The 12,670-nt window shown below is 35.6% G+C and overlaps 1 protein-coding gene across 7 annotated transcripts in view; it reads right to left on the minus strand.

Annotated features, from left to right (window-relative positions):
* The window catches only part of LOC131059757 (D-aminoacyl-tRNA deacylase), a 220,881-nt gene that overhangs the window by 151,048 nt on the left and 57,163 nt on the right, over nucleotides 1-12,670 (minus strand). For all 7 annotated transcript variants that reach the window (XM_057992795.2, XM_057992797.2, XM_057992794.2 and 4 more), the window contains exon 4: nucleotides 2,483-2,546. In XM_057992795.2, the coding sequence (XP_057848778.2) occupies nucleotides 2,483-2,546 (64 nt within the window). The remainder of the gene's footprint in view (nucleotides 1-2,482; nucleotides 2,547-12,670) is intronic.

The raw sequence follows: 12,670 nt of genomic DNA on the forward strand, positions 1-12,670 counted from the left end.
TTCACCTCCACTCAATTCAAAAATTTTGTCAGAAAGAATAAGGTATTCAAATTCAATACTCCATAGCAACATGGAGTGGTAAAAAGGCACAACAAAACTATCATGGAGATGGCAAAATGCATAATGCTCAACAAGGGTATTCCCTACAAGTACTAGGGATAAGTTGTGGATATAGTGGTTATCTCCTTAATAGAAATCCTTGCAAGGCCTCAAGTAGAATATCACATTACAGGAAGCTTAGTGTGATAACAAATCTAAGGTAACATATTCTCATGTTTTGGTTCATTGACATATATATTAGCTCCTAAACAAAGCATTTCTCAAAGTATCAATTTCCATTGCTATCTATGGTGAACATTCTAAATACAAACCCATTGATGTTTCTACTAACAAGGTCAATACCAATCATGATAAAGATGCAAATAAAACGAAGCCACATTTTTCAATGTTTCACATAAGGTCAATAAAGTTATAGAATCTAGTGTTGTGTCACTGCAACAAACCTTCCAATTCCTCATCTACTTCATCGCCAACCCTTGGCTAGGTCTTCTCCACTTGTCTATCAAAGAAAAAAGACAAAAAGGTGTATTCATTCTAGTTGAGACTCCACACATACAAATCTTGTTTCAAACTCCAATTGAGACCTCAACTTCACACCATTCATTTATGGTGCATCGTAGACACAAGTGAACTATGATATTATTCCACTTTGGTTGTGCACAAATATGAACTTCCACAATCAAACATACAACCTCCTATTACGAAAAGTAATGACATAGAGAATAATTACCAGGATATTTGATATTAACAAAGGAGAAAAGTCTTCTTAAAAAAGAGTTACAAACGATTTATCCAATAAGGATAAGATCAACAACAAAGAAAATCATATGACTACTAAAAGAATAAAAAATACTCCTAAAGTCTATCCTAACACCTTATTTGGCCATAATAACTAAATATTACAACATTATTTTAATACCTCAAAAAATAGACAGACAAAGTAATGAATTTGTAGCCAAGCACTTTAATTTTGCTCTTTTCTCAAATCTTATTCAGGTCCCAACTAACTTGAAAGTTGCTTGTCGCAATATTTCTCTCCATTTCTACACATCTTAGAAGCAATCTATTAATTTAATGACTAAACCTATTGAATCCTATGAAATCTTGAGACACACTTGATGTTGTTTCCAATTTAGTCATTAAAGGAGATATTAAAGTATATTAGAGTGTTATTAGATATTGCTATAAGTGATATCTTTGATTGTAAGTGTTTAACCACCATTTGTTATACTTGCAGTCTTAACTATCATCTCTTTTTTAATGTGTAACTACTTTCTATTCTTAGATAATATAAGGTTATGCTCTCTCTGAGTAATCGCCGCCATTTCTCTCATTCTCATTTCTTTAGTTTTACCAACCTTTATTATTTATTTATTGATTATAAACCTTAAATTTATATATTAAATTATTGTCAATATATTTAAATTGGAATTATATTTTTATATATTTTAATATGTAATATATATTACATGACTAGACCTAACCATGCTGCAAATGGGGGGAGGGGCAAGCAAATTGGCAAACCACAAACCAAAACGAGCAACATTGGCCCACAACAATCTTACAAAACACAAATCACAAGGTGGTTAATTTTAATACCACTTGCACTATATTTACAAGAATATAGAATATATAATCTGATGGATAAAAGTGAATGAATGAATAAGTTATTTATGTGTTGATCAATGAGCAAGTTCAATAGGATGTATGCCACCAAGGTAATCAATCATGTCTCTTGATAATGAAGATCAATGACCCAATCGTAATGAATTAGGTATATGACGTAACTATCACCACCACTTCCCCTATCAAATTACCATGTATTCCCATTGCTTATAAGAAAAATGTATAATTATAAATCTTCATTCATCCTAAATGTTTTTTCTATTCATGTTACAATGTTTGTATATTTCATATGCTATGATTGCACCATTTATCAAAATTGATTACAATTTTCATAGGTGAATCTTTGTCAAGATTGTCTATGTTCCTCTGTCACTAATAAATTGTTCCACTAAAAGATCCATTTATGGCATGAAAAATTCCCAAGGAAGGATTCATATCTATGTTATATCCACAGTACAAAGAAAATCAGAAATTTCATCAAAAAAAGATAAAAAGAAAATAACAGAATCAATTTGCTCAAGTCACCTTAATTGTGATCTAAAAGTTTCATTCATCTTTAATCTGCTTTATTGCTCCTAAATTATATAACATTAAGTGGAAATGGACAGATTTTTTTCCCGAAAATACTAGCTCAAAGATGAATTACTGGTATTTTCCCTACCAAAATATTTAGAAAGTTTTGCCAACAAAAATATGGCACTATCATAAAGTTCAAAGGCAAAGAATTATTGCACAGTACACCATGTAAATGTTTATGAACAAATATCCATATCTAAATAATAAATGACAAGCTCACCAATCTCTACGAACATTGTTGGTTTACTGACTACAGGTCCATGATGAGTGGCTTCAAGTGTGATCTACATGGAGAAATATACAACATTAATTGTAAGAAAAAATAACTTAACATGTCTTAGGAAAAACACTTTGGTCAAAAACATCACAATGCATTAAGAGCATTCAATTTATTATGCTGAATATTCCTATAAAACAAAACATTTGACTGAAGCATATTTGTGCATAAGTTTACAAGTCATATGACTATCTGATGTGCTGTGCATGTGATTAACACATCATGTCAATGTGCTGCTCATACTGCTGAAATTATACATAGCATTCATACATCACAACCTACATGACTAAACTTGATGAATTAGTCAAAGACAATGATTATGACATACACATGCAAGGAAAGAAAGATCATGAGTGAATCCAAAGAATAACACACAGAGAATTGCCAAAGAAAGAATAACACAGAGAGAATTAGGCTCAGAAAAGTACGCATCAACCTTTTAGAGGCAACTCAAAAGAAATGGAATAGAACACAACTTGTGGGGGCTATTAATAAACCCTAGGATCTTTAGAAAAAGTTTCCCTAAAGTCATCTCACAAAATTTTTTAATTCAGCATCCCTCCCAAAAGTACATCATGTTCCCTGTGAAAACTACATAATTGAGGATCCAGCTGCTGTGAGGCCTAATTTTACATGAGAAAAAAACTCCAAAACCCAAATGGTGATTTGCAATCTCAACATGAAAAAGCCATAACTTTCTTCAAACTGCTCTAACTTTTGTAATCAAAGGTAAAGTTTGGATCTCTACAACTTCATAACATATTTTTGGGGTGTAAATCCATGTGGCCAATGGCACCATGGCATTGCCAATATCCAGCCAAAAAGTGCATAGAATCAGTTCCGAGAGACTTAACTAAGACGACCCTGACTTTAGAGGAAAAATGCCAAAGAGACCTCAGTCTTCTACAACTCCAATAGAAAATCCTCTACAAATGTGACTCAATCACCAAATCAAAATGGGAAATAACCACTGGAGACGCCTTTTGGTTTTTCCTATTTTGTCTTTTGATTTTCCCTCTCTTTTAATTTAAATTTGAACTTGAGGGAAATAATAATGAAGTGACTATTAAATTATCCCTTAATTAACCATTAAAGTCACTTAAATACTTTATTAAATTCATTACATAATATTACCCTTGTGATTTGCTTTTGAGGGATAATATTAAATAATTGAATTAATTAATTCCCTTACTTGTAACTATAGCCTATGAGAATTAAATAGGACAATAAGTCACCTCTGAAGCGACCATGCAAAAGGGTACATTAGAATAAACCTCCCCTTAGCCCAAGAAAAAAGACAATTGAACAACTGAATAATGATTTTACTAAAAATCCTTCTTTCAGGCAAGATTGGACCATTCCCCAATCCCTAGGTCCAGTTCTTCCCAAACAAATTGCATACTTGCAATTTAGCAATACATAAACCTCCTCTTGGCTCAAGAAAAAATGCAATTTCACAGTTGAACAATGACTTTACAAAAATTTCTTCTTTCTAGCAAGGTTGGACCCTTCCCCGGTCCTTGAGTCCGATTCTTCCCAAATAAAAGCACTATGCGCAAATGTCCACATGCCACACTAGTGTCCCACAAAAATGCGAGACTTAGCTCACCATTGGAGCATTACGTTTCCTAGATTTTACCAATGTAACACACATGTCAACTAGGTTGGACGCTGCAAGCAAATCCGGAGCTTCTATTTTGGCTCTAAACTCTCATTTTAAACATTATGGAAAGATTGAAAGCTCTCTCTCGTGATTCAGTCACTCTCAATTTTCTAATGCATATACAACAAATAGTTCTTTCTTGAAGCGTTCATGATAATATCCGTGAATGGTTTTGATAGATCTTTGAAGCACATCTCCCTCATGTTATTGGCATGGAGATGACCTTGTCCTTGGCTAGATTCTCCTCCTCTGCTATGTGGGATTGGTACACTACATTGTTTATTGCATTTTCTTTGATAGCATATATCTCTCTTTTATCCTTTCATGTTATTTCTATCTTTATCCATATTGGTTGTTTGTGGAGGTGGAAACACCAAAACAAGGATTTGACTGAGGCAAGCCCCTAAACAATCACCCCCAACCTTTTCCTTTGTTTCTTGTATGCAAGTTCCATGAAAACCCTAAAGAGCACACGGTTATACTGAGAGTCGAGGGTGAATTAGTATAACAAGTATTTTTACCAATTTAAACTTTATTAATCACAATAGTAACAATTACTAAATTTCAACAATCATGTACATGAGAAGAACACAATTAACACGATATTTTATATAATCAATTCTTTTATACTATTCTTCATTTACAAAGATTGTAGGCAAAAACCTACTAAAGGCACCAACCCCTAACTTAGTTTGGGAGCACCAACCCACTAGAAGCACCAACTTCCACTTCTAAATTTATAGGCACCAACCCCTACATTCACTTCATGAGCACTAGCTCACTAGAGACACCAACCTCTTGATCAATTTGTCAGCACCAACTCAATCCAACCTCTTGATCACTTCGTGAGCAAAGCACCAACTCTGATGCAACAATAACTGGTAAAACCCTCAAAGAGAATCAACCAGCTTATGCAGCAAGAGTAACACAACAAAAGCAGCAAGAAAATATAACAAGATCACATAAACAAATCATATTATTGTTTTAGAACTTCTGGCAACCATCTGGTTATCATCATATAATCATCAAAGAACATCCGGTAGTTAATCGGTTACATGCAAGCCTCAAGCCAGATACAATCCAACCGGGACTCTAAGACTCAACCGGATCACAATATGCAAATCTCAATCCTTATCCTCAATTCTACTTCCTCTACCCCTACAAATGATTACATAATAACATATTTATACCCACCGAAACATATCCGGGTCAGCCTCATAAGATTACATTTACCAATGCAGGAAAATGAAACGTGTAACTAGGTCAGCCCTAAGAATTAAAGAAATCTTTCAGGAAAATAACAACCAAGAGATGTGGTTCAGCAGGAAGGTCGGCCACATGCCAAAGAACATCGGACAAGACCCGAAATAGATCCACAAGCCAAGAATAGCACCGAAAATGAAGGAAAACCAACCGATAAGCACAAGAATTGTCCTAGAACCCAGAAACAGTCAACCGGAAGCGATAACTGGCCGGAAAATAACCCAAATGAATTAAAAATCTGGAATTAAGCACATGAACCAACCTGGAAACCGAAAATAAGATCTGCCACGAAAAACTACCGGTACCAACCGATAAGAATACAAAAATCTGCACAAAGAACTAAACAAGAACAAAACTGAAAGGAAATATTTTTGCTTGATGCAAGATTGCTCATCGACCGGGGATGCTCCTGCATCAAACTCACTAGAGGCACCAACCCTTTATGCTAAGTTGCCACCTTGATAGTGTTGCGTCTACAATGGATGATGAATGATTTTGATCTTCACCAAATATGCAATAAACTTGCTCTTGTATTGCCTTTGAATCTGCCCCAAATTCTCGTCTCAAACTGCTATAAAGATGTAATTCAATTACCTTGAATCTGCCCACAATTTACTTCACAAACTGCTATCAATATGCTGTTATAATATCTTGAATCTGCTATAAGTCTGATCACAAATATGCCACAAAATAATCACAATCTCCCTCTCAAAGTCTTCTCTACACTCTTCTTCAATTTGCTATGATGTCTTTCACAAGTTTACTATAAGTTTTTTCTTCAAACTACTATACTTTCCCTCTCAATTCTGTTTTCAGACATAAATCTCTCACAAATGATCTTTATTTCCTCTTCGAAATCTTTTTATTGTCTCCATATATTCTTCAAATCAAATCTAAGACAACCTTCTTATATAATGCCTTGGTGTATATCTGATATATATACTTCATACACACGCGCGCACACACACACACACTCCTCCATCAAATGCAATATATATATTTGAAGAGACGTGCCCCTTATGAGTTTAGACATCTCTTATGTGAGTCATGTCTTTATATAATCATACATTTTCATTAAAAGCAAATCAGATTTGATTTATTACTATGTAACCCGGGGACGCGTCCCCAGCCTGAAAACCCCCCTCCCAGTCCCAAGGACTTTTCGGGGACTTGGGGACGTTTCCCCCCATCCTCAGCTTGAAAACCCCCGTCCCAGTCCTGAGGACTTTTCGGGGACTTGGGGATGGCCAGGGGACGTTTCCCCCCGTCCCCAAATTGCCAAGAATTTAGAGGGGACGTCCCCGAAACGGGGGGACGTCTGCCCTAGTTGGGGGGGACGTCCATACGTCCCGAGGATGGCTGGGGACAGCTGGGACGTCCCCAATCCATCTCGGGGACGGCGAGACGTCCCCCAGATCTAAGACTATTAAAAAAATTAAAAATGTCATATTTTGAAAAAAAAAAATTAATTTCCTAATATGGGCCCCTATTAATTCAAATTGTTATTAAAAAAAATTAAAAGGCAACATTAATTAAATTTTAAATATATTTAAATTTAATTCATATCAAACATTTAAAATTAATTCATATTATAAATAGAAAATATTAAATTGTTAAATTAATTGGTAAACATTTAAAAATTTAAAATTAATAAATAATAAATTATAAATAGGAAATCAAAATAATAAAATATTAATTCATTAGTACTATTTTGATTTTCATATCGTAATTGACAATGAAACTATATGGCTGCAATGTAGCCTTTGGGCATTTTGACATTTTGTATGTTATTTCTTTAATATCTATTATGATATGCATATTGACAATGTGAATGAATTGAAATTATGAATTATGAATGCATAATTGCATATCAAGTATTGACAATGTTTTATGTTCAAAATTTACATTCTAAAATGTTTTCATAGTATCATGCACATGCTATATCCATGTTTTCATATGAATATAATGTATATATGCATGCTTTATACATGTTTTCATATGAACATTTAGAATTTTCCTATATATTTTAAATTTTCCCTATATTTTATATAGCCGTCCCCTTTGCCGTCCCCCACCGTCCCCAAATTTGGCAAAAAAATTTGCCGTCCCGGAAACACGTCCCACCGTCCCCTGTCGTCCCTGTCTCGGAAACTAGGGGTAACATAGATTTATTGTTCTTTTAAACTGAAATCATATTAATCCTTTAAGAAACGCACCCTATAGTCATTCCTTATCTTAAGCACAGCTTTTCGTAACTATAGTCGCTGCCTTGAATAATGAATCGACACTTTCTTATGAGAAAATTCTCATATTAGTAATCGACCTCTGTAATGCAAGATTAAATACTTTTTAATTGGTTCCTTAAGGGTGATCGCTTGCCTTGTGATGATGCAAATTCTGTTATTAGCAAGTGTTAATTAATACAAGACATTGGTCGCTTCTAACGATCTGAAACTTCTATTATTTAATAGTCAGCCAGCATATTAATATTGATGAAGTTACTGAAAATTGCACCATCTTATTATGAAGTCGGTCATTGAAGTTATTAATCATCATCTTAATGCTTATTAATATATCATATTAAATTTTATTGAAAGTTGCATGGACACGGATACGGTATCGGATACGGATACAGTATTGGATACGAATACGGCCATTTTTTAAGACCCCTAATATGGATACGGCTGGATACATCATTCATAAAAAGCAATATAGACACATAATTGCTACATAAATAGTGATAAGTTGATTTAACATTTTACAATATGCAAAAATAGTACAGTTGCATTGGAAGATAACCCAAAAAATGGGTCACTCAAATAGAAAAACATTTCATTTGTCTTTCTCATTGGGTGTAGGTTTTGTTTATACCAATTTTTTTTTTTTGAATGCATGAATGAAGTTTTGTAAAACTGAATTTAGGAAGATTTCCATCAATTTTTAAAAAAAATCAAATCACATAGTATCTAGCATGATTGGAAATCAAGGTTTTTTGGGCACATGTGGGTACATTATTCAATGTGTATCCGGGCTGTATCGGATACGGGAACGCATATGGGGATACGCGTTCCCAGGGAGGGACAAAGGAGTTTCCGGCTACTCTGATTTTATGGTGTCGCTGCTTGTCTTTCTTTATGAATGAGCTCATCTAGTCGCTAGTTTTATATCCTTTGTCAATCATATAAATCATATTATCAGCAATGTTTATTTAAATCTTTACTTCAATAGGATTGGCTACCTACATCGGTCCTTTTCTTACCACCAATTCCTTCTCTATCAAATCGGCCATCATTTTTTATATGGACTGTCATATATTGCACTTTGCAGTCGGCTGTCATATGTATATATGAATCATCAAGTTCATCCATAATGTCATTCTTCTTCTCATGGATCATGGCACTTAAAGTCTTCTATAAGAACTGGTCAATGGCCACCAAGTTTGCTTAGTAGATTTCTGTGTAAAATCTTTTGCATCCATTCTTCTATTATCTCTTATGATGAAGTCAAATAACACTTATATTTAAGTGTTGTGCATTAGCTAGTAATATCTCCAAGACTAAATTAATTTAAATTTCAGCATCTCTTGACAATGATTTATTCGATATCAATTATAATTATGTGACATTCTTTGATCACAAGGCTGCTCTTAGGGTCCCCTTTGAGCAAGTTCAGAACTTAGAGGAGAGCTCAAGGACTTCTAGACTTCTTGTCACAAGAGTCTTTCTATATTAAAGCGGGCCTTGTTATTGGAAATCTAAGAGATTTACTCATCCCAGATAACAAGGGCCTTGAACTCTTACAAGCATTATCGTGATAGCTGAGAGTCATGTGCCTTCATATACATTTGTTCTAACACAACCTACTAATTCTTAATTGGATGTTATTGGCAAACAATTAAATTTGCCGACATCAAAAGTTTTTGTTCATATATAGTTGGTGCTTCTCCAATAGAAACACCTATTTTTTCTAGCGGTCCTTCTACTAGTGTTTTTGCTCCCATTTCCAATGCTCCTCTTGGTGTCTCTCAGCCTCCTAGGTTATCACATCCATAACCCACTTGTTTCCACTACACAATCAACTATGGTTTAGACCTCCACCGCTATGCCTAATCCTCTTCCGCTCAATCCAGTCTTCAATACCATGTTGCAAAATATGGGTCAAATGCAGTTTCAATTAGAAAATCTCACAAGTTTTGCCACTAAACTGACCATGCAACCTTATTATCATCACAACCCTTTGTCTTTGACCATCCCTAACACACCTTTACCTCAAAGCTTTGAGGCACCAAAGTTTGATAAGGAGAGTGGAAAAGTAGACCTACAAAGTTACAAACACGCATGCCATCTTTTACTGCTCTTTGTAGCAAATTCCTTTTTTAGGATGCTTTGTTAGCTAAACTTTTCTTACGAACACCGAATTGGATTGGTTTTGCTCACTTACTGACAACTCTATAGTTTCTTTAGACCAATTGGTAAATCAGTTCCTTCAACATTGCCAAGCAAATATTGGACCACAAGTTACTTTTACTAGCTTGGTCCATTGCTAGCAAGGACCTCATGAAGAATTCACTGATTTTATATTCAAATACCAATCATTGTTTTCCCAAATCTCATATGTGCTCCTAGATTCTAATATTCAAAGAGCATTTATTGACAATGTGCAATTGGTGCTACGAGAGAAGATTCTCTTGATGAAATATAGTTCTTAAGACTATCAACAAAATATTATGCAGTATAGGGGCTCCTCCTCATCCACTCATCCTAATAGTCATGGTGCCACGTCTTCTTCTAGAGGATCTAATAAAAATAAAGCCCTTGGTCAAACTAATATCATAACCATACCTCAAGCTCTTGAGACGGATGCACTAAGATCTCAATGAAACAAAAACTTCACGAAGTTATCTAATACTCGTTACGGTGTATTACAACAACTATTAAAAGGTAACTTAATCACCCTTCCAAAAATAAGGCTGCTCTCTTCTAACAAGCTATACCCTAGCTCGTATGATGTATAGAAGTTTTGTCAATATCACCGTGTACCTAGTCATGAAACCAAACATTGTATGCATCTTAGGCATGTTATCCAGGACCACATAGACAATAGTACCATCCTTCTTGATGACAAGAAACAAAGCACAAACAAATCAATTGCTGAGCCAAATTGGCAACTACAAATTTACACAGATCCTTTTCCATCTCATTCTACTAATTGCATAGCTAATCCATCTTCTTCAGCACATGAAAGTTATGAGTACATAAACATAGTGAGTATAACTCTGATTTCCCTTCTAGATTGTAATGTACGTATCCCAAATAGATCTTTTACTACAAACAATTTGCCTTATAATGGAGAATATTATTTATTTACATACCTACTCAAATTAACCAAAAGTAAAACATAGTCACTAGAGTCAAGGTTGATCCTATCAATAGGGTTAATGTGATAATAGAAGAAACATTGTTTATTAACAATCTCCATCAAGAGAAATATGAACAGTCTAATGTTAGCATCCATACTCATGACGGTCTTTCCTTGTGACCTCTTGGTTATATTACGTTCTTAGTACATGTAGGAACCAAGATTATCGATGTGACATTGTTGTGATCCTTGACTCTAACTTGTTCAAAGCAAAGCTAGGTATGCACTAGCTAGCTTCCATGAATGTTGTTGCCTCGGTTGTCCACAAGTGTCTCAAATTTCCCCATAATGCCATTGTGTATACCATCCAAGATACTGGATATTAGCCATTGGTGTCACGTGGGGGCTTTTCACTTGATCACTTCTGGCCTACCTTGATAGGGCCTACGCAACCTTGCAATAACTTGTTATTCAAAGCATACTATTAAGTATAAAACGGAGGGTTCAACACCCTCATCGATGCTTCCATCATCTTCACCTAAAGTCCCTCTTGTTTAGTCTACTCTCCTGCAACAGCATGCTTCATCTTTTATGCCTTCCTCATCGAGAGCTAGAGGCAAGCACGCTCCCTCGAGTAGACTTCCTTGTCCATCTAAGTTTTCACAACCTCCAATGGTGCCTTATATTCCTCAAATTGTGACAGGCACAGGAAGAGGAAAAACACCTATGTTGTTGAAATCTAAACCTTATGTTTTCCATCCCCTAGTTCTTCCTATTGTACCTCATCATATTATATATGGGAAAGGGAAGCATTCTTTTGAGGCAAGTTCCTCATGTACAAATTTTGTGTATAGAACCTCAAGAGTTCCTTCTATTCCTCCTCCTACCCCAAAGGCAGATCAAGGAAAGGCACCCATGGCTGAAACATTAACTCCTATACCCGTAGCACCTCCTATTCCACCCATGGAGCCTATTTTTCAATCAGTTTTGAATGCGAAGACAACTCAATCTACAAAACAGAGTGCTCCACAGTCTCTTAAACGTCTATTCCTAGACCACACAACAACCAAAACCAACTTGCGTGTTAGCATAAGCATCGTTGATGTGCTTTGGCCCTCGAACAAGACTCTTTGTAGAAGACCAAGGACAAGCCTCCTCTACATAGCCTCCTACGTCAACTGCACCCAAGTCCTCATCCCCTTTTGCTTCTTCTTCCAAATCATTTGCTTTGTTTCCAATTCGTTTGAGTGATCTTGATTGCAAGTGTTCATCGCTCCCTCTTTGGAGCAGCCACTAACCACAATGTTGCCAAATGTTCTACCTTTTGTTGAGCCCATCGATATGCTTAATACAAAAGTCATGTCTAGTGTCACTCGCGCTGCTCATCTCGCTCCACAACACACACTCCACCTGAGGTTTCCAAACACTCAAACCTACCATGGTTGATATCAAGATTCCTCATCAATCGGCTAAGCACAAGTTCGAGCAAGGCCCTCTTCTCGCCTTCTACCAAAAGAAATCTACTCCGCCTTCTCTACAACTAGCTGATCTATCTTGTTTTCTTCTTGTCATCAAAGAAGTTCCTCCGCCTCCTGAGTTCATCACTATTCTTCCAGAAGTTAGCAATGACCCTTTTGTCATTTAACATCCTCCAACTAAGTCACCACACTCTTCTCTCGAGAAATGTATGTTTGACTATTTCAGCCTTGTCAACTATTTTCACAAGATCGTTGGCGCTCGCCTCACAAGAGATACTAGATGACAATGTTCAGGCGGCTTCATTCTTGGGTCTTGTTGCAAGCAGGACACTTAATACTGCCTTATCCATTATTATGATACAAGCTCAA

Source organism: Cryptomeria japonica, chromosome 3, assembly GCF_030272615.1.
Source record: "Cryptomeria japonica chromosome 3, Sugi_1.0, whole genome shotgun sequence".
Lineage (NCBI taxonomy): Eukaryota > Viridiplantae > Streptophyta > Pinopsida > Cupressales > Cupressaceae > Cryptomeria > Cryptomeria japonica.